Here is a 19,526-nt window from a genome sequence, read left to right as displayed (position 1 = left end):
GCAAAAACGAACAGGGATTCCATTTGGCACCAGGAATCCTGGATTTTTGTCCACATAGTTTTGCAAACTGATACTATGATCTTAGGGGCACATAATAAGAGTATCAGATCAAACGCCGGTCGACCAGCTTCAGCTCTCAAGTTTTGACTGATTCCCCTTCAATGCCATTGTATTATTTCCAGCATGGACCGTTAGGAAAACTATTAATAATGCAAAGTTAACAGAAAAATGAGCCAATTTCTATGGCTTCAAAAATGAACATTTCGGATTTGGCATGAATATTCAACCAGTTGATGATATTTAAATTTGAGCTTGGTCTAGTTTTCATTCCTTGCAGAAATGAAAAGTGATATGATGCTCTCGACTCTTGGAAAAGAAGAGAGCTGTGTCAGGGCATTGGGATGAGGCCAGTGTCTGCAGAGTTTAAAACAAAATGCAGGAGTGCCTGGGCGGCTCAGTTGTTAAGCTTCTGCCTTCGGCTCAGGTCATGGCCCCAGAGTCCTGGGATTGAGCTCTGCATCCGGCTCTCTGCTCAGCCAGGAGCCTGCTTCTCCCTCTCCCACTCCCCCTGCTTGTGTTCCCTCTCTCGCTGTGTCTCTGTCAAATAAATAAATAAAATCTATTAAAAAAATTCATTTAAGGCCAACAGCCCTTCATAATAATCATGAAGAATCCACTATTAAGATGAATACATCTTATAGCTAGTTAAACCTAGAAACAATGAAAATGAAAAAAGTTAATGAATATATCTTTTCTATGTATGTTTTCGCTCAGCTATACAAACTCATTTTGGTATATTTATTTATTGTATTTATCACTTTAAATGCCATGTTAAAAAATTCACTGAAAATAGTTTACCATAGCTAATATATAAACAGCTTTAGTTTTATCATCTAAATTATTACATGTTATATTTCCATTTTACTTGTTTATGTTCGAGGCCAGAAATTTAGAAAATGGCTAAGTACATTCCTACATTCAAAAGAAAGTGACTCTCTGCCTCTGTCTATCAATATTTACATATGGATATAGTAACACACACACACACAGGCATAATAAGCAGAAGGTCCCTTGATCTTTTGGCCACAGACATCTAAATGAGACACACTAAAATTTGGGCACTGAAACGTCCAATGTATTTTCTATTTATATATTTCCTACCCAGTTGAAAAATCCTTCCTATTTAAAAATCTCACCCTGTTTTCCTGGCTAACTTTACACAATAATGACTTGAAGATTTAACATTTAACATTTAAATGTTAAAGACTGGATCTTATGTTTAATAATAATGGGATATTACCAAAGCTATCTGATTGTGATTATCCTACCTTGGGAAATGAGGGAAGGGGACAGTTAAAAGTCAAGTGTGTTTATGAACTGCAAATACTATTTTTAAAAACTAAAAGCATGGGGCACCTGGGTGGCTCAGTCGGTTAGGCGTCTAACTCTTGATTTCCTCTCAGGTCATGATCTCAGGGTCAGGAGATCAAGCCCTGAATTGGGCTCTGCGCTCAGCATGGAGTCTGCTGGGATTCTCCCTCTCCCTCTCCCTTTGCCCGTCCCCCTGCTCACTCATGCTCTCTCTCTCTCTCTCTCTCTCTCTGTCAAATAAATAAAATCTTTAAAAAAAAATGACTTGAAGAAAATGCTGACATTGTCAAGTTGGCAGTAACTGGCTATTAACAGGATGTCTTAGGATTGATGTCCTATAGCCACACAGCAGACTTCTGTTTTTTTTCATGGCTCTAGCATGAAGGACAAATGGCAGCCAAAAAAACTAGCCAAGTAGTAATCAACACCATAAATCACACAATTATGATTCACAAAACGACTATTGCACTTCAGGTATTATGGAAAATAAAAGGAAAATCGACATTAAGTTTGGTCTTTGGGGAATATGCAGCCTTCCTGGTGAGACAGGATTAACGGAAGTGAAATTATTAAAAGGCAATTCAAGAAAGTATATTCTACCTGGGCGCTAAATGATCCGTTTCACACACTAGTGAGGTAGCCATCTATTCATGGATCCAATTCTCGTTCAGGCTTCTTGGTGGGGCGGGGGGATGTAGAGATGAAAGGCACAGCTCCATTCAAGTAACTCACAGTCCAGTGGGAAGACAAACAAGTACACCAACCATGACAGTATAATGAGAAACTGCTGGGGTGGACACATGTGCTCTGGGAGAGTTTACTCAGTCTAGTTCAGCTGGAGTAGAGTAGGGTAGCAACAACCAACCCATGAGCCAAACAAACCACAGGGAGGAACGAGTGGTCTGGCAGAGGGGACTCTTGAGATGAGTTTTGAAGTTGGAGTATGAATGAGCCAGAGGAAGAAAGAAGGTTCTAGGGAGTGGGAAGACCAGGTGAGAATCCATGAACGGGTACAAGAGAGGCACACAACAGGAATCGGCACTGAGGGCAGCAGGAAAGGAAAACGCACGTATGAAGAATGTGGTAAACTTCCTCATCACTCTGAGAAAGACCGGCACGCCCATTCTCTTGCTTTGGGCCGCCTTCTTCCTTACCTCTTGGGGTTGGGTGTGACCATGGCCGTGTGACCTGCTTTGACCAATGAGATGTTAGAGGCAATAACTCGAACAGAGGCTTGAAAGAGGATTCGGTGGTTGCGTTGCCCTGTTTCGTTTCTGCCCCTGTCAGGAGGATTACATACTCTAGGAAACTATTAGCCCTCCCAGCCAGGGCCCCAGCAGAGCAGAACTGCCCCTGTTTTCCACAGATATGTGGTGAAAAAAATAATATTTATTGTTGTAGCCTACTGAGATGTTTGTGGTTTGTTATGCAGCAAAAGCTGACTAATACTGAGAGCACAGAGCAGTTCAGTTTGGCTAGAGCAAAAAGTACATACTTGAAGTGAACTGGAAAATAGGAACCGGGACCATACAAAGATATCATGCTGAGATGGCATTAACCTTGAGTGCTATTTCTAGCACGATACCCGTTACCCCAGACAGGGACCGAAATCCAACGCAAGAATCTGATCAGATCTACTACACAGACCCTCCAATTAAGGGTTCCAGACCCTCCAATTAAGGGTTTCAAGATATTTTAAGCTACAGAAACAATTATATTAGCTTTCATGGCAAAAAAAAAAAAAAAAGAAAGAAAGAAGGCAAAATGGACTGTAGCCCTTGCTGACATCTTGACTCAACCTCATGGAAGACCCAGAGTCAGAAGCACCCAGCTAGACCACTCCTGAATCCCTGACCCAGAAAAACCACGATCATATAGGTTTCGTTGTTTTAAGTTGCTAAGTTTTAGGGTAACTTGTTATATAGTAATAAATCTTTAACACATAGAGCTTCTCTCTGCAGCCATGTTGAATGTAAACAGTCAATTTGTAATAGAGGGGGAAAAAAACCCTTACAAAATAAAAGATGATACAATGAAGAAAAAAAAAAAGCATTCCTCTCAATGCGTTCAGGTTACTCTACATTACGAGAAAACAATACATCAGACCTTTAGAGAAAAGTCTTGTTCCAAAGCACATTCAAACTGGACTTTACGACATAGCTCTTGGGTGAGAGAAGAGAAAGCTACCTTCATTTCTCTGGAGTTCATCTCTCAGGAGATGGGAGGAAGGGGATGAGGAAAGAAACATACACGTCAGCAGATTTTTAACAGCAGTGAAAAGACTATGCCTTGTGCAACCGAGTATCAAAGATAATACAACATCCCAGGGAAGACTTGTAAATATTTAAGCATCAACCAGCCAATTATTACAAGAGCCCTGCCAACCCTCTATCTTTAATCAAGTTGATCTGTCCCATAAACATAACTCTTCCAGGAATAAACCAGGATAAAGGGGACATTAAGAAGTTTCACAGATGCTTAGCATTGAGGCATTCCTGGTTGGTAACTGCTATGCTGTTATTCCGCATTCGTGACCAAAGTTTTCAGCCAAATGTATCTTCGGTGCCAACAGCTCTTTTCAACCACAGAAATAGCGAGTGCAAGAACCCTACTTCTCTCTCCCAACTCCGAATCGTCCTGAGACCCAGCCTTCTCAGGCATGTTGATTCCCAGGTGAGGGGCATGAGCTGTAGGGACTCAGATTTAGCTTTTGGGTGTATGCAGCTCTTCTCGGCTCTGACTGCCATTTCTGTGTCTCTGAAGGGAGTTGTCACGGACTTCTAGCCACCAGAGTGTGGCTGACTCCTTTTCTACCTGTGTTTGCTTTGCGGGGGGGAGGGTGGGTGGCTCGGTTGTGTTGCATCTTATCCTTCTCACAACTCCCTTTCTCATTTTCCGGAACAAAGTCCATCTTTTTCAAATTAACCGCAGAACCTTAGGGCTGATATAAGAATTGATCCTTAAATCTTGTCTTTCTTTACATTCACTCCTTAGAAATTTTGTCTTCTGTGGCAGGGAAACCTCAAGAGGAACAATTTTCCAATTTCAAAAAGTCGTTCAGGGATTATATCCTCAAAGAATAATAAAAAACTAATCCGGGCAACAAACAGAGTGAGGAAACTGCCCTTGCATCAAGCTCTTACACAAAAACGTGAAGTTGTCTTGTGATTAAAGATGATTTTTTTTTAATCCTCAATGATAATACCACATCCCAAATATTTGATCCCACAGAGTAGGTATAAAGTGCTAATGACATTTATAGAAACCAATTCATTCCAATGGAGAAATCTTTGGAATGATACCTCCCAGTCATTTCCACTTAACTTTTTCCAGGCACTAGGATGGGTAAAGACATCCCCACTGTCGATGGGTGGGAGGAGACGTCTAGGCAGTAGTATCAGGCCTCTCTGGAGAGAGCCCCAGTAGGAAAAAGAAATATAATGGAAAACCAAGAGATCTGTTAATCAAGGAACAGGTGTCTGAAAAAGTAGATAGTTTACAGATAATTTACAGTTATTTGCATAATGCTGATGACGTATTTGCTCTTATGATCTTCACTGTGAACACAGTAGACACAAATGCAGAAAGACATGTTATTGATAAAGCTCAGCTAACTTGTAGCTGTTGCCGTCTCAGTAATTATTTAATATAAATACATTTTGGCTTCATTATGCTTCCAGTGTAGTCATGCTGAGAATTTGCATATTGGAATAAACAGTTTAACGAGAAATTACTTTAGTTTTACTTCTTTACATTACACTAGATGGCAGCCTAGTTTTTTTTAATTATGTGTGAAGGCAGGTTATATGTATTGTCTATGAATTTCATTTTTGAACAGTAAAAGAGATGTAAATTACTTGTTGAAAAGGAGACAATATGTTGACTACTATTGAGAATCACGGCTTGAGAGTTTCAAGCCCTTTCCCACCTCAGGATCTTTGCACATGTTATTGCTGTCTCTGCCTAGAATGCTCTCCTCTGACTCTCTTATTGATATGTCAAAGTCCTAAGCTTTCAGGTCTCAGCTAAAACATCACTGACATGCCAGAGTAAGTCAGAGCCCCCTCTTCTACATTTGCATAGTATCATGGATTTTTTTCGTGACACTTACAACCAATGTAACTAAATGAAACTATTCATGTAGTTTTCGTTAGTCTGTTTAACATCTGTGTCCATGCTAGGGACAGGAAAGGTAGGAAATGTATGCCCTGTTTACTACTATGTCATTAACACCCGACAGTGTGCCTGACGTGTAGTAGATGCTCAGTAAGTGCTGGTTAGGTGAGTGAATGAAGATACAGAAAGATTAGGATGTACGATTAAGCAGCCAAGACTACACAGCTAGTAAGTGGCCAAGCTCAGATCCTGACGTACATATGATTGATGCCCCAAACGACATCCTGTTCTGCTACTCAGGTAAGCAGCATCACATGTAGTGAAGTGAAATCAGTTTCTCTTCTAAAATATCACAGGTAAAACAAGACTGAATTGCCTCGTTCCAGGTTTCTCCTCTATTTCTCCTAGGGTTAGATGTTACACTAATTCTATAGGTGTACCCCAAGTTGCCAGATCCATGACCAGCTTCCCCCCAGGTAATTCCCCTACTTGGACTCTTCTATAGCCTGGGCACATGCTAAAATACTAGAAAAACTTTCAAGTGTCAAAATGTATAATCATGGAAAATATTTTTATCACATTCATATTTATCCACCAAATCACCTCAAATTTGGTCATTTGCCAGGTCAAGGATGTCCCAAGACTCTCCAAAAACAGAACAGAGTGTGCAGGGAGCGTGCGAATAGTACAACCATGACCCACTGTGACATTCTGGTCAGTTCAGCCGCTGACTTGTTTGTGTGCACTGAGCCGTGAATTGTGGTTAGCAGGAGCCAAAACGAAACTGGGGTCCACCAGACCCCCTGCATGGTTCTGGCCTCTCCCATGGGAGTCCCCCACTACACCATGAATTCCAAGGTGGCAACAGGACAGAGTGGAGCAAGCACAGATATTCTGGAATCATGCAGATGTGGACTTGAATTCTGGTCCCCTGTGGTCCAGCGGGATGACCTTGGACAACTGACAAACTAGCTGAGCCTCAGTTTCCTCACTTAAAAATGGAGCTAGGGTAATCTGGGTGGCTCAGTGCTCAGTCGGTTGAGCATCTGACTCTTGGTTTCAACTCAGGTTATGATCTTGGGGTCCTGGGATGGAGCCCCACATCGGGCTCTGCACTCAGCAGGGAGTCTGCTTGAGATTCTCTTTCCCTCTGCCCCTCCCCCATGCTCATGCATGCTCTCTCTCTCTCAGATAAATAAATAAAATCTTTTTTAAAAAAATGGAGCTAATACTGACCTTGTAAGATTTTTATGAGCGTTAATAATGTACCAAGCAACTAATAGTAGCTTAACAACACTAGCCGCTTAATAAATGCTGGAACCCTTCTTTTCAAAGCCCACAGTGATGTCTTCCTCTAAATTCTGACAGCATTTACTTTCTACACAACTCATATTGCGTTTACTCTCCCAACTTGCACATTCAGTAATGTTCCACATTCCTTCCTTATCCAAACTATGTCTTCTATTTTATCCAAATGAGAGAGTGTGTATATAGGACTGAACACAATATTGGCAGATACATTTATTGCCTAATAAGTGAAAGCCATAAATAAATAGTATTATCTCACACACTGTCAACCCAAAAACCTTACATGAACCCTGCATTCAATAAATATTTGCTGATTTATTGTCCAAAATAAATCAGATATAAATTCCCTTTATGGATGTACAATCTGAACATGAATTCTTCAGTTGGATGGCTCCTGTGATCCAACATTTTTTGGAGAATGATGGAAACTGAAGGAGTTGCATAAAGACTGAAATCAGGAAACTATCCCAGTTCTTTTCAAGTAAATAAAGGAACTCAATTTGGCCAACTATAGATCAGCCAACTTATTTTTGACTGGGTTACTATATGGTTCAAGACACCAGTGAGGAATATGAACATTTCAATAAATGGAATAAGAAAATAGGAGATTAGTCATCCAGGAACGATTACACAAAGATCAGAATTAGAAATGGAGCTGTCTTCTGGGGTCTAGTCAGAATCACACAAGGTTGTGACTGGAGCGTCACAAGTCAAGTCAGAAAAGTCAGGACTCAGTTGTTTCAGGCCGGGGAACAAAAGAGAAACTTTAGAGCTTTGTGAACTTTGGAAGCCAGGTTATAGAGCCATTTACCTGAAGACAGTGCAGTATTTAATGGGGTCAGGCAAGGAAAAAGAGCTTTTCTTTGCTGTATGTGAGCCATGTAGTATAAGTGCCAAGAAGAAAAAGCAGGTGAGAAATTGGGCTACAGAACATCTTGCTTACGCTACGCAGATGGAACCTCTTTACTCCTGGATGCTAATAATCAGACAAGTCCAAGTTGGAGTTCAAGCCTTAGATGAACAACGTGAGCTGCGGGAGTCCTTCAAATCCCTAACTTCTAAGGATTCTGTATATATTGCGATCCATGTGAGAACATAGCTAAATGCCGATTCCCCACAAACTCATGAAAAATACTTTGTTTAAGTTAAAGGAGACGAAGTACTAATGAAAAGGAGGTAGCTAATCAGATGGAGGCAAAATACAGTCTTCTGTTGGGTGATAAGGAAAGTCGAGAACAGTCTCTATTTCACACTGCTGATATGGAGCAGGGGTGGGGGGAGTATTTGTAATTCCTTTTCTGTTCTCCAAAAATGCACATTCTTTGGCTAGTTCAATGATAATGATTGGGTTAATCAGTGCATTTTGAACTGAGGTCATAAAACACAAGGTTGCCCCTCAGCCCTTTCAACGGAGGAAAACAGGAAACCATAGTAAGGATCAGCAGTATTTCTTTTTGCCTCAGTTATACAAGTTTGCATGCATACACATGGACATGCACACTACACCGTGATGCAAAATGTATTTCTTACTGTACATCCTCTGTAAAAGAGTTCAAAAAACTTTTGAAAAATTAGGGGCACCTGGCTGGCTCAGTCAGTGGAGCATGCAACCCTTGATCTCAGGGCTGGGAGTTCAAGCCCTATGGGGGCAGAGAGCATACTGTAAAAATTTTTGAAAAATTATAATAGGGAAACCAGATGGAGCACTTCCTATGAAAAATTCGCCAAGTCAATGGAGTGGTGAATTTCTTTTAGGAAGACTCAGGTGAGACACATAGAAGACCCCAAGAAAGTGAGGTTCACTTAAATGCTAGGCCAGAGTACTCAACACCATGTTTCTTTTTGCCTTGCTTTTGTAGTTTAGCATTTGTCTAAATACACTCTTGAGTAATAATACTTATTTTTACTTACTACAATATAGTGTCCTTTCAATATTATAGAGAGCATCGTGATAATCATATTTTATAGATAGCAACAACAACAACAACAGCCCCACAACCTCTGGTTTTTATTTCTAGTCCTAACATTGGCTGATCTCAAGACTCTTTGGGCTTCATTACCTTCATATGCTCTCTTTTACACAAAATGAGGGCGAGGAGAAAAGACAGCTGAAGTGTCTTCAGTTTTAAAATTCTATTGTTTGATTTAGTGGAAAAGTAGATATTTCTCTCTCTCAATACTTCCTGGGTATTTGGACCACAAGATCAAACAAACAAACAAAAAAATCATTGTCTTCCTTGCAGCAACAAATCCCAACTGCAATAGGACTGAAATACTTTGCTAGGAACGAAAAGTCCCTTGAGCCTTGACCTATAAACCCTGACCTTAAATGCAAAACCATGACCATCCATTGGTGATCATCTAAAAATCACTTTCCCTCATGTTCAGAGGGCACGTCTCACTTTCTGTCACACTGTCACTCTCCATGTATTTGCAGGACAGGATTTTGCTTTGTCTACTACACTCTTTGGGGATACATGTATATCGACGTACGTAGGTCAGAAAATTATACCATGGAAATTCGTATTTCAAAGGCTGTCTGGGCCACTGTTTTAGAATTTCCGGAAGATTTTCCTACGGTTGAAGCATTCAATTCCTCTTGCGGAGCAGGGAAGACTCAGTCTGGCAAGAACAAGAATAGGACTTCCAAAAAGAACAAACACAACTTGTGACTTGCTGAGAGTGACTCAGGCACTGGCCCTGTGCCCCCCACGTTACAGGTGATCCATCACCAACACCATCAGAGGATGCCCGGCTGCCAGATCTTCCGAGTGCTATGAGGGAACCATGCCTTTCTCTACATCGGCTGATTTCATGTCCTGGCACGGGAAAAACCTTCTGAAAGGGAAACCAGGACTGGGTTGCCATGAGAGCAACAACTATTGAGGGAGGACCTATCATGTGCAATGCGGTTCAGAACTGATGCTACTCCTGGCAATCGAGCTGTTCACCTCCCCCCGATGAGTGCTAAAATGCACAGGAAAGACAGTGCATCAAGGGTCCTGGGGATGGAGCCCCTGTGTGGTCTGGGGCAATCAATGAAAACGTCATTCCTGAAACAGAAGTGCAGCTGAGCCTTGCATTAAGAGTAAGAACACACTGGAGACAGGGAAAGCAAAAGACATTTCCAAAGCGGGGAACAAGGCATATGAAAACACAGAGGCAGAAGGGCACGTAGCCTGTTGGCATGGATCAAGAATGACCATAAAGTACTAACTTTGGAATCTGCATGTCACATCTCCAATGTGATAAAAGGAACATATCCTACCCGGCTCACAAAAGTAACAGGATTCACATGGCAAATAGGTAACAGGTTTTCCCCCAGATCCACATTCTAGAACATGGGGTCTTAGAAAATACTTTTAATCAGTTGTCTTATTTCCCATCACTTTCTTTGTGGTTCATATGTAATGCCAATTTCCCACATCTCTTTAATCTAGAGTGGGAGAGCTAGGTCAATTATAGAACTGAATGAAATTCAATCAAAGTCGTCTTATTGTATTATGCAACACTGCTAAGACGTGCAGGTGAAAACAGAAAAGGCTAAGTAGGATTTCTGTTCTCAAGAAGCTTTGGTAGAAAAGATAAAACATTGGCCCGTGAAACTAATACATAAAATGCTGCCTTATATTATAGGAAGATGAACCACAACCAGTATTTTCATTTGAAGTTCATAGCTGGCATGGTCTACGGAGGCATATGTAAATCAGTTGTCAATAGGACCCATGACTCACCTGAGGGCTGCCACCAACTGTTGCCCACTATGGGCACTGCATAAAAAAAGCATCTGACCTCGGAAGTGAGCTCTCAGCTTACCATGACATATGTGTGATGCCACATCTGTCCAGAGGAGGGCATCATTTTCTAATTCTTCCACCTGGAAGGGGCACCTGTTCTTAATTCCTCCATCTAGAGGGGACACCTTTCTCTCATTAGCTCAAAAGCCTCTGAGAGGTGAGTTGGGGGTCCGGATCCTCTTTTTTCATACGAGTAGATATGGCTCTTGACGAAATACTTTGTAGATTACTCAACTTACTCAATCTCGGGGAAAAATAAATAAGCTGGAGAAGAGATGGGTGGTGTTAATGAACATTCATTATTTTGGACATCATCATTGTATAAGCACCACTGTTTACGCCGTGCTTCACTGCACACCCCTCAGTGGCGTTCCAATGGGAGAGGTGGCTCAGCTTACCTCGTTCTCCCGGGCTCCCTGGCACGCCTGCATTTCCTGGGAAGCCTGGGGTCCCTGGGGGTCCTTGTTCACCAGGGGTTCCAGGTGACCCCGGTCTGCCAGGCTCCCCAGGAGGCCCCTGGATGGTCCGGACTGATGAGGACTGGCTGGGAATCTGGTTGAGGATGGCCGTGTACCTGGCCATGTGACCTGAGACACAAAGGGCAGAGGCATCCTTCAGTGAACTGTCACACGCAGAGAGGGAAGACCAGCGGTGATATTGGTCAAGGCTCCGAACCATTCCATTCGACAACCACAAGAGGGAAAAGCACACTCTCTGAAATATGTTGATTTCCAACTTAAAAATGATGACATTTTACTTTGGATGATATTAACAGCTGGACCGTATTCAAGGCGCATCTCAAGTGTTTGGAATTCCACAGCTCACATCAGCACCTCAGTAAACATCATGGGCAGAAGTCGTACATTTGGTTTTTGCCCCCAACATTTATCTGACCCCTAAACCCTCACCCAGCTGCCCCTCTTCTCTAGCAACACCCCTCTCCCCAACTTATTTGTCTTTTTTCCAACCCACAAAGCCTGCTCCACCCTCTTGCTCACAAACCCCCAGACAAGTGTTTTGTTTCAATTTGACTCTTCGTTGCCAAGCTTTTTTTTGCAGGAACCTTTACTTGGGTCCCAGCTGCAGATACTCCCACTAGCTTTATTTATTTTGTTTTAAATCTGGCTCTCCCTCCTATAATCCCTTAACTCAGTTATGCCTGGAAGAACATATTTTAATAATCAGAAGTATACATTGGTAAAGTGCTTGATATCATAACGTCTCAGCTTTCCGGCAACATCAGAAGATAAGATTTTCCCACATGAGTGAATTTTCTAGATGAAAACCTATCCCTTTTCTAACATTCAGATCTAAAGAACAGTAACCATTCTAGAGGGATTATTTCTAAAATATATTCAATGCCTTCTTAAGCACAGGACCATGACCGCAACTGATGACTCGGAGGCCATCTGTAGGCATGTCCACGATTGTCCGAGTGGGGTCGACATTTCCACATCTGCTTTTCCAGGTTCTTCCTTTATCACTTCTCTAGCTATCATCACTTTGGTCTCACACAGTTTTCCACGTCACCTTTCCTAGAGTAATTCTGCTGATCAGCTCTGGACTAAAATCCAGATAACTGAGCATGTGAGGAATGATATGCTAACTGATGAATCAAGTTCTGAGGAGAAACCGAAGCAATGGAATAAGGAGCCCAGAGGAACCTGAAGTAGCATGTGGGAAGGTGGCTGAGGTGCCAGCAACAGCCCCTGGGTGGGCTGGGTCTTGCTCATAAAGTTGTGTGCAATCTTTTCTATTTCTTCTCTCCCAACTGCATCCACAGACAGGGCCTCCCTATTCTACAGACTTCTTTCAGCTTCCTTGCATCACTCCCTGCTGGCTTCCATTGCCTCGAAGTCATTCACAAGAATCTGAGAATTCCCGAAGGGGAAAGATGCAATTTTGAACTCTCAATTTTTAGGGCATGTCTTAAATGATCATATATTTATATAAGATTTTTATTCTACAGTGGAATATGACAGCAACTATTGTGAAATCCCCCACATACTGTGGTCAGTGAGTCCTATCTGGATTTAACCCCTAGACTTCTTTAAAATAATTCCTTGCCTCTTTACACTGTATACTTGAAATGAGAAACCTACAAAATAATCCAAGGTACAGGTTAGCTTTAGACGTATTCAGTGTTCAATTTAGCTTTTATAATTTATTGTGTTTTTAAAGATCTTGCTTTGGCATTAAACTTAAATAGTTTCATTTAAAACTGGTCAATTCTCTCAGATACACACATTTAATTTGGGCAATATAATATAAATGAAAAAGAGTTAAAATATAGGGAGCATTACTGTTATGTCTGAAGATGACAGCTTTGTACATGGTTTGCACAATTTATGTCTTAATGAAAACTCTCCCAAGCTGATGTGCACATTCACTCGATGCCTTCCCAAAGATGAGATCTGGGTTTAGCTACTACAGATGGGATTTAGGAACCAGCCATTATGCCTTCTTGGACACTTATGGGACTCCCCGACATTCCTGGGTTAAAAAAAATGTAACCTTCCAAAGCTAAGACAGCCACTCGGGTAATGAAGGTGGAGTGGTGTGCTACCAGAGTAGGAGACTTGACTACAGAGCTAGGCCAGGGATGGCTGGGTTTGACTATTTCATCTCTACCTGGCCTTAGATCTTTCTGGAATTGAGCAAATTATTGGCAAAGGGCCCATACTAGTAACCCTCTGGTTAGATTACTGAGACAAAATGTCAGTGGGCCTGGGGGAAATGCAAAATGGGTGGGTATGCAAGTGAATGAACACAAACAAGTAACTGGAATACTGTGCTACTGGAAAGTTCAAGTTTCAAATGAAGACATGAGGCACTACATCCGAAACCAATGATGTACTCTGTGTTAGCTAATTGACTTTAAATTTAACAAAAAAGAAGAATGAAGCCAAGGACCTTGGGCTAACCAAAAGAAAAGGATAAAAAAAAGCAGGTATTGATTTAAATCTAGTGAGTTGATAGAAATCAACAGTATGGATCATCTTCTTGAAAGTAGCTTCTGATTCCTTAGTCTGACAACTTTCAAGTGCTGAGTACTTGAGGAAAAAAAAAATCTAACCGTTTGAAGACAAGGAAAGAATAAAAGATCTGATCTGGGCAGCTAAGTTAAATCTATGCAGGCCAAAGGAAGGCTCCTGGACAGATGCCACAGAGGAAGCTGGTGTCTGTGACATGGATACAGGACTCGAGGGTGATCTGTAATGACCTCTTACCTGGGTTAGTTATGACCATCTGTAAAGCTTACCTATCTGCACCAAGACAAAGCTTTCATGGTGTTTTCCCGAGTCACTAACTTCTGGGCAAGGCAGATCCCCATTGGGACAAGGAACAGAGAACGACATTGGAACCATAATGCACTTACTCTGGATGAGCTGTTCGCACACCTGACGTGCCACCGCCCGCACCATGGCTTGAGACTGCAGGTCCCCCTGCGTGAGAAGAAAGCATCCTCTGAGTCTCGGCCACAAGCCCAGCCCCATGGCTGGACTTCCGGCATGCAGATCTGACTCAACCCCCTGCTCCCTCCCACCTTGTTGGCTCCCACAGCAGATAGGATTGGCCCCCACGGTGCAGGGAAGGAGGAAGCAATTTGACATTCATGGTGCAAGGTTCCTGGGAACCTTCATTAAATGACAAATCAAGTATTTCTGGTCCCAGATTCTAAAAGAATTTCATAGTTTTGACACAAACCCATATATATTGAATACCTCATTTATGGCTCTTTAGAGCTTACACACTTTAACACTTTCTCAGGCAGTGGCTAATTTCATATTAGCAACAACTCCAAGGAAAAATGTTAAACCCATTTGATAAATGAACAGAGTTAAACACGTTGCCCAAGGGTTCACAGAGGTGACTGGATGGGCCCAAAGTCACGGTTGTTTCTACTACAGGCGACAGCACAATTATATGAGCAGCCGCACAATTTCTCAAAAGAGAGAGAAGGCCCTGGAAATAAACTGATTTAAGTTCCCCAGCCAGTTCCTTGACTCTGCGTCTGCCATTGGCTGCCAATGTCCGCCCATCAGAGAAAACACAAGCCCCTTTCTCCTACTTGGCATTTGCATAGAGTTTTTATTTTTCTGAAGCCTTTTTATGTCCATTATATAATTTTGTCACCAGATCCACTTTGGAGTTAGCGGAGTTTGATTCTCTCCATTTTATCCTTAAAGAAAGGGGCCCGAGGTCATCCAGCTGAACGGTAGCAGAGATGCAACTAGAAACCAGCTCTCCTGGCTTCTAGCCCACGGGGTGTTTTTCCACCTGACAACATGCCCACAGTCCAGTGGGTTGAGGAGAGGGAGGAGAGAGGGAACAGAATAAGAGCGATGAACTGTCATGATAGTAACAGTCAGGGTCGTCGACGGTCATCCGGTCTCAGCCTTATGCAATGAAAGGTGTGCAGCCAGTTGTGCCTGGTAAACAGAGCCAGAGGATACTCACTCTTTCTCCGCGCTCTCCCTTGGCTCCAGGGATACCCTGTAAAAAATTTAAGTTGTCAAGTTACTTGTAACCCTGCCTTCAGCTGGCCATAATGAGAGTGCATCTTTTCTTATTTTAAGATGTTTTTCCTAGCTCTAGTGATTCTGCAGCAAAAATCGATACACAACAGGAAGAAACAAACAGCAAACAGAAGTAACTCTTTTAAACATTTTACTCCCCCAGCCTTTTAATACGTAGACATAGTATTTTTTCACATGAAATTGAGATCACGCAGCAATACTGCTTTGTGACGTCATATCACCGAATAGGTCATTTATATATTTCCACCCTAAGCACCGCTCCGTGAATCGTACTCTACTGATGCTTCATGATTTATTTTACAAGCCTCTGCTGAATAGCTAAATTGTTTCCATTTTTAAAAGAATATCTCTCAAAGGAAGTAAATGATCTTCCATCCTAAGGGTTCAGGTAAGAGATGAGATTTGTGGATTCCCATAACTCTGCTTTCTGTCTGCGTCACAGCACACAGTTTTTCTCCCCGATAACAGGAACTCATATTAACGTGAATTCTCAACTGAATTATTATTTTGTTGTGTGGCTTAGCTACTCTTTGAGCTGTAAGAAACTGTATTATTACCGTAAAAATTTTTACTGAAAAAATAATGGAGATTTCAAGTGTTTCTATAATGAAATTATACTAATAAGCAAAACGTGTCTTCAGAGCATTTCATCTTTTTGTTTCAACTCTGAAGCAATGTAATAGATCCACTGAAAAACATTTTTATGTGTCTACCAAAAGGATAGCAAATAGCCTTTACAGATGGAATTTACCCACATTGTCAGACAGTTCCCCGTTGTTACAATAAACTCAACAGGTCCCAACCAAGTATCTTCTCCAGAATCTCTATTCCATTAACAGTCACCTAAATTCAAAATTCTCGTTTCACACCATTGGTGTGCAGGTAAATTGGCTTTCTGGAAAAATAAGATGCCCCAACTTGCAGAGTTTGCTGCTACTGGAGGCATAAATCTATCTATCATGGTTGATTTCAAGCTACAAATGTGCTGTCACTGAAGCCAGAGTTGAGAAAGGAAGAGAAGAAGGTACAAGCAGCTTGAGCCCACCACTGGTTCTGTCTTTTCTCCTCTCTTCCCTTGCATCTCGTATGCCTATTCAACACACACACACACACACACACACACAATTTCTTGCATTGCAATCTCTCATAGCCTTCTGTTCCATGACCCAGGAGCTACCCTCACTGTCTTACACCGGGGCATTTGAAACTTCCTTCTAACTGACTTCCCTAACTAAGACCCCCCCCCTTCTAGTTCATCCCCCACATAACCACGGGTCCTTCCTCAGATACTACCAGCATACAACTTAGAAGGCTCAGTGACTACTGAGTGACAGCAGCTCTTCCTCTATTCAGAACCACTCAGCGATTCTTAACACCCATGTGACAAAGTTGGTTCTTCAATTCAAAGTCTTTTGTTATCTAGTTCCAACCTCCCTAACTTCTATTCCTCAGAATTACACTTTCGCATCCCCACAGACCTGATCTACTCAGTGTATGAAAACATTGTGAGAAAAATATTAAAGTATTTATAAACATAAATCTTATAAATTAAATATCAACAGGAGAAATATTCTAATGCAGTAATTAGTTCCAATATCAGTTATATGACACTGCATTTTTTATTATTGTCCAATGTACTTAGCTACAAGTCAGCTTGTGGATTTCTCTTCTCTTTGTGTAGATGGTAAGATCTCTAAAACTGGAAACTATTACTTATATTACTTTCTATTTCTAAAACCGCCTAGCCTGTTTCCTGCATAAAAGAGTCACTCAAACATTCAACTAAGTCCAATATTAAATTGAAACAGTCATTATAAATCTAGAATTGTTGTCTACTTCCTCAGACCTTGAGCTTCCTTTTGTTCAGTCAATAAAGTGAGAGGAAAAATATTAGCTGACTTCAACTAGAAGAATAAATCCACCCTTTAGTGTACCATAATTTCTCAAGATTACAAATGAGATCAATAATCAACAAAACCCAAGAGAATGTTATTGAAAAATATACACAAACTCATACACAGAATAGTACAATTTTAGTGCTGGGCATATAGGTGGTCACTCTAAATTCTTTGAATTTTGTTTGAAATTTTTCACACTAATATTTTGGGGAAAAACAGATGAGATAGGATCTGTAAGCCACTTAAACTCTTCTGAGCTTCTTTGTAGGATCAGGCCATTGAGTTAAATGGTCTCCGGGCTTCCTTACAAGGATAATGTGTTAGAATCTCATAATGTCATCATTATTTGGAACGGGGTAACACATGGAAGAGAATTTATGAAAAATACAAAGCTGGACTTGCCAGGGGAGAATCACCAACTCTACAAGGAAAGCATATCCTCACTATAACCACTCTCAGCGTGTAAGTTCCGTAGTCAGTCTGTGTCTAACTCACAAACTCCTGTTCTGCCGTTCCCAGGATTGTGCTTGGGCCCGAGCAAGTGCTCAAAGATATGTTAACTGAATGAATGAATGAATGAATGAATGGCTGAATTTTACTGCAAGTCTGGATGGCAGCTTCATTTTACCTGCCTTGACTGAAAAAAAATGAAGATATTTAAGACATTCTCAGGCATTCTAGATGATTAGAAAGAGTTGATTCTGTAAAAAGTATCCAAGAGTTGATTCCGTTAAAAAGTATCCAATCTCCTTTATAAAAACTGTTTGCAAAAGTAAGATTTACAAGGCATTCTTCCCTCGCAATTCTTTTGAGATATAGATGTACTGGTGTCTTAGGCTCCACAAGTGGCCAAATCCCTAAAGATGCAGTAATGTCCCCTTGTAGGTCTAACTGGAGAAAAGAGCTACTTATGTTATCATGAAATCAACCTTTAGTGGAACCAGCTTTTCAAGCATTAGATGCAAAACAAAACCCAAAAATCAGCAAACAAAAATAAGTAAATATTCTACAATATTAATATATTCAGAAACTACTGGTAAATACAAGCAGTTTAACACTGAAGTGCTTTTACCATGTTCCAAGCATTGTTCTTAGTGTATTAACCCATTTAACTTTGTCACAGCCTTATCAGATTAATTCATTTAATTCTTATTATTTAAAGACTCCTATAAAATAATCTAATTCATTCTTTCTAACAACCCTAGGAGATGTTATTTCCACTTTATACATAAGAAAAGTGATTCACAAAGAGGTTAAATAACTCGCCCACGATCACACAGTGAGAAAATGGGAACTCTGGAACCAGAACCCAATCAGTTGGGCTCCAGAGCCCGTGATCTCCCCAACAAAGTGTGCTTCTAGCAAAGTGAATGAGAACACTATTCAACAATTCTGCAAGCCAATATCTTCAACTCTGTTTCCTAGCTAAACAATAATAAAAAAGCAATCATGATTCCCTCCAATCTAACCCTAGCAACTCAGAACTCGGTGTTAATCTGAGTCATTTCTTAAAAACAGTTGGTCTCAAATATTTTTATTTCTGAACCAATACACTATTTGACATCTCCATTGCTAGCTATCATTTATTAAATTGGCTTCCTTGAAACTTAGAAAAAGAAATTAGAGGGTGAACCCAAGTGATAAGGAAAACACACAGCATCAGCCCCTTCTGGTACATAAGAATGGATGTGTTTAATCCGACCTGAAATTCCTCAAACTCGGCCTCACGATGCTGGTTATTAAGTAGCTACAGGACACAGCTAGGCAGTCTCAGTGAGAGATCCATTTAGTAGAATATCTGTACAGCAAAGAGTTATTTTTTATTCCAACATCTCTGACATCTTTCCTTTGATTTTTGCAAAGTAAGACAAAAACAAAATAAAAATTCCTTAGCAAAGGACGGTCCATAACTCCACCAAAGTACGCTTTGAGGGAAAACACATATTCCCTGTGGATGTAGGCAAGAAAAATGGCACATTTTCCTATAATTTTAGGAACCCTTGAAATGTAAAGAAAAGAAATTGCAGAAGCTACATTCATAGATTCACAGAATTTTAATGCTGAGGGAAGAGGAATGATCTCAACATGGCCCAAGTCCAGATGTTAGACCATGGAGAAATAATCTAAGAATAATCTTCTAGTACTCCCCTGCACATCAGCCTAACTGGAATGCAAACATAACTTCATTCTTTCTTTCCTTTTTTTTTTTTTTTTTTTTTGCAGTGAACGTTTTCATTTACTTGGAATTATAGGTCATTATAAATATTAACAAATAAGACTTAAAAAGGACACCCTATAAGAGCCCTCTATGAAACAGAGCTGGAATCTAGGAACAAAAACTTATGAGTATGAGTATGATGACATTTCTGCCCTTGAGGAATGGATTGTTTCAGTGGAGGGCTGGATGTGGTCTCAGCCTGAGGAGGTGAGGGGGGCCTCACACATGAAGTGCACAGTTTTAAAGAGAGACTAGCCAGAATCTCACCAGGTGGAAA

At 41.0% G+C, this 19,526-nt stretch overlaps 1 protein-coding gene across 6 annotated transcripts in view; it reads right to left on the bottom strand.

The window, feature by feature from the left end:
* Nucleotides 1-19,526, bottom strand: part of COL14A1 (collagen type XIV alpha 1 chain) — a 214,471-nt gene that overhangs the window by 11,480 nt on the left and 183,465 nt on the right. For all 6 annotated transcript variants that reach the window (XM_073893159.1, XM_073893157.1, XM_073893158.1 and 3 more), the window contains 3 exons: nt 15,054-15,089; nt 13,972-14,038; nt 10,991-11,179 (listed from right to left, as the gene is read on the bottom strand). In XM_073893159.1, coding sequence (XP_073749260.1) covers nt 10,991-11,179; nt 13,972-14,038; nt 15,054-15,089 — 292 coding nt within the window. The remainder of the gene's footprint in view (nt 1-10,990; nt 11,180-13,971; nt 14,039-15,053; nt 15,090-19,526) is intronic.

Source organism: Callorhinus ursinus, unplaced genomic scaffold (assembly GCF_003265705.2).
Source record: "Callorhinus ursinus isolate GAN/ISIS: 27379988/994484 unplaced genomic scaffold, GSC_fseal_2.0 scaffold5, whole genome shotgun sequence".
NCBI classification, from domain to species: domain Eukaryota; kingdom Metazoa; phylum Chordata; class Mammalia; order Carnivora; family Otariidae; genus Callorhinus; species Callorhinus ursinus.
The sequence above is the reverse complement of the archived record's forward strand: the minus strand, read 5'-3'. Positions and strand labels throughout refer to the sequence as shown.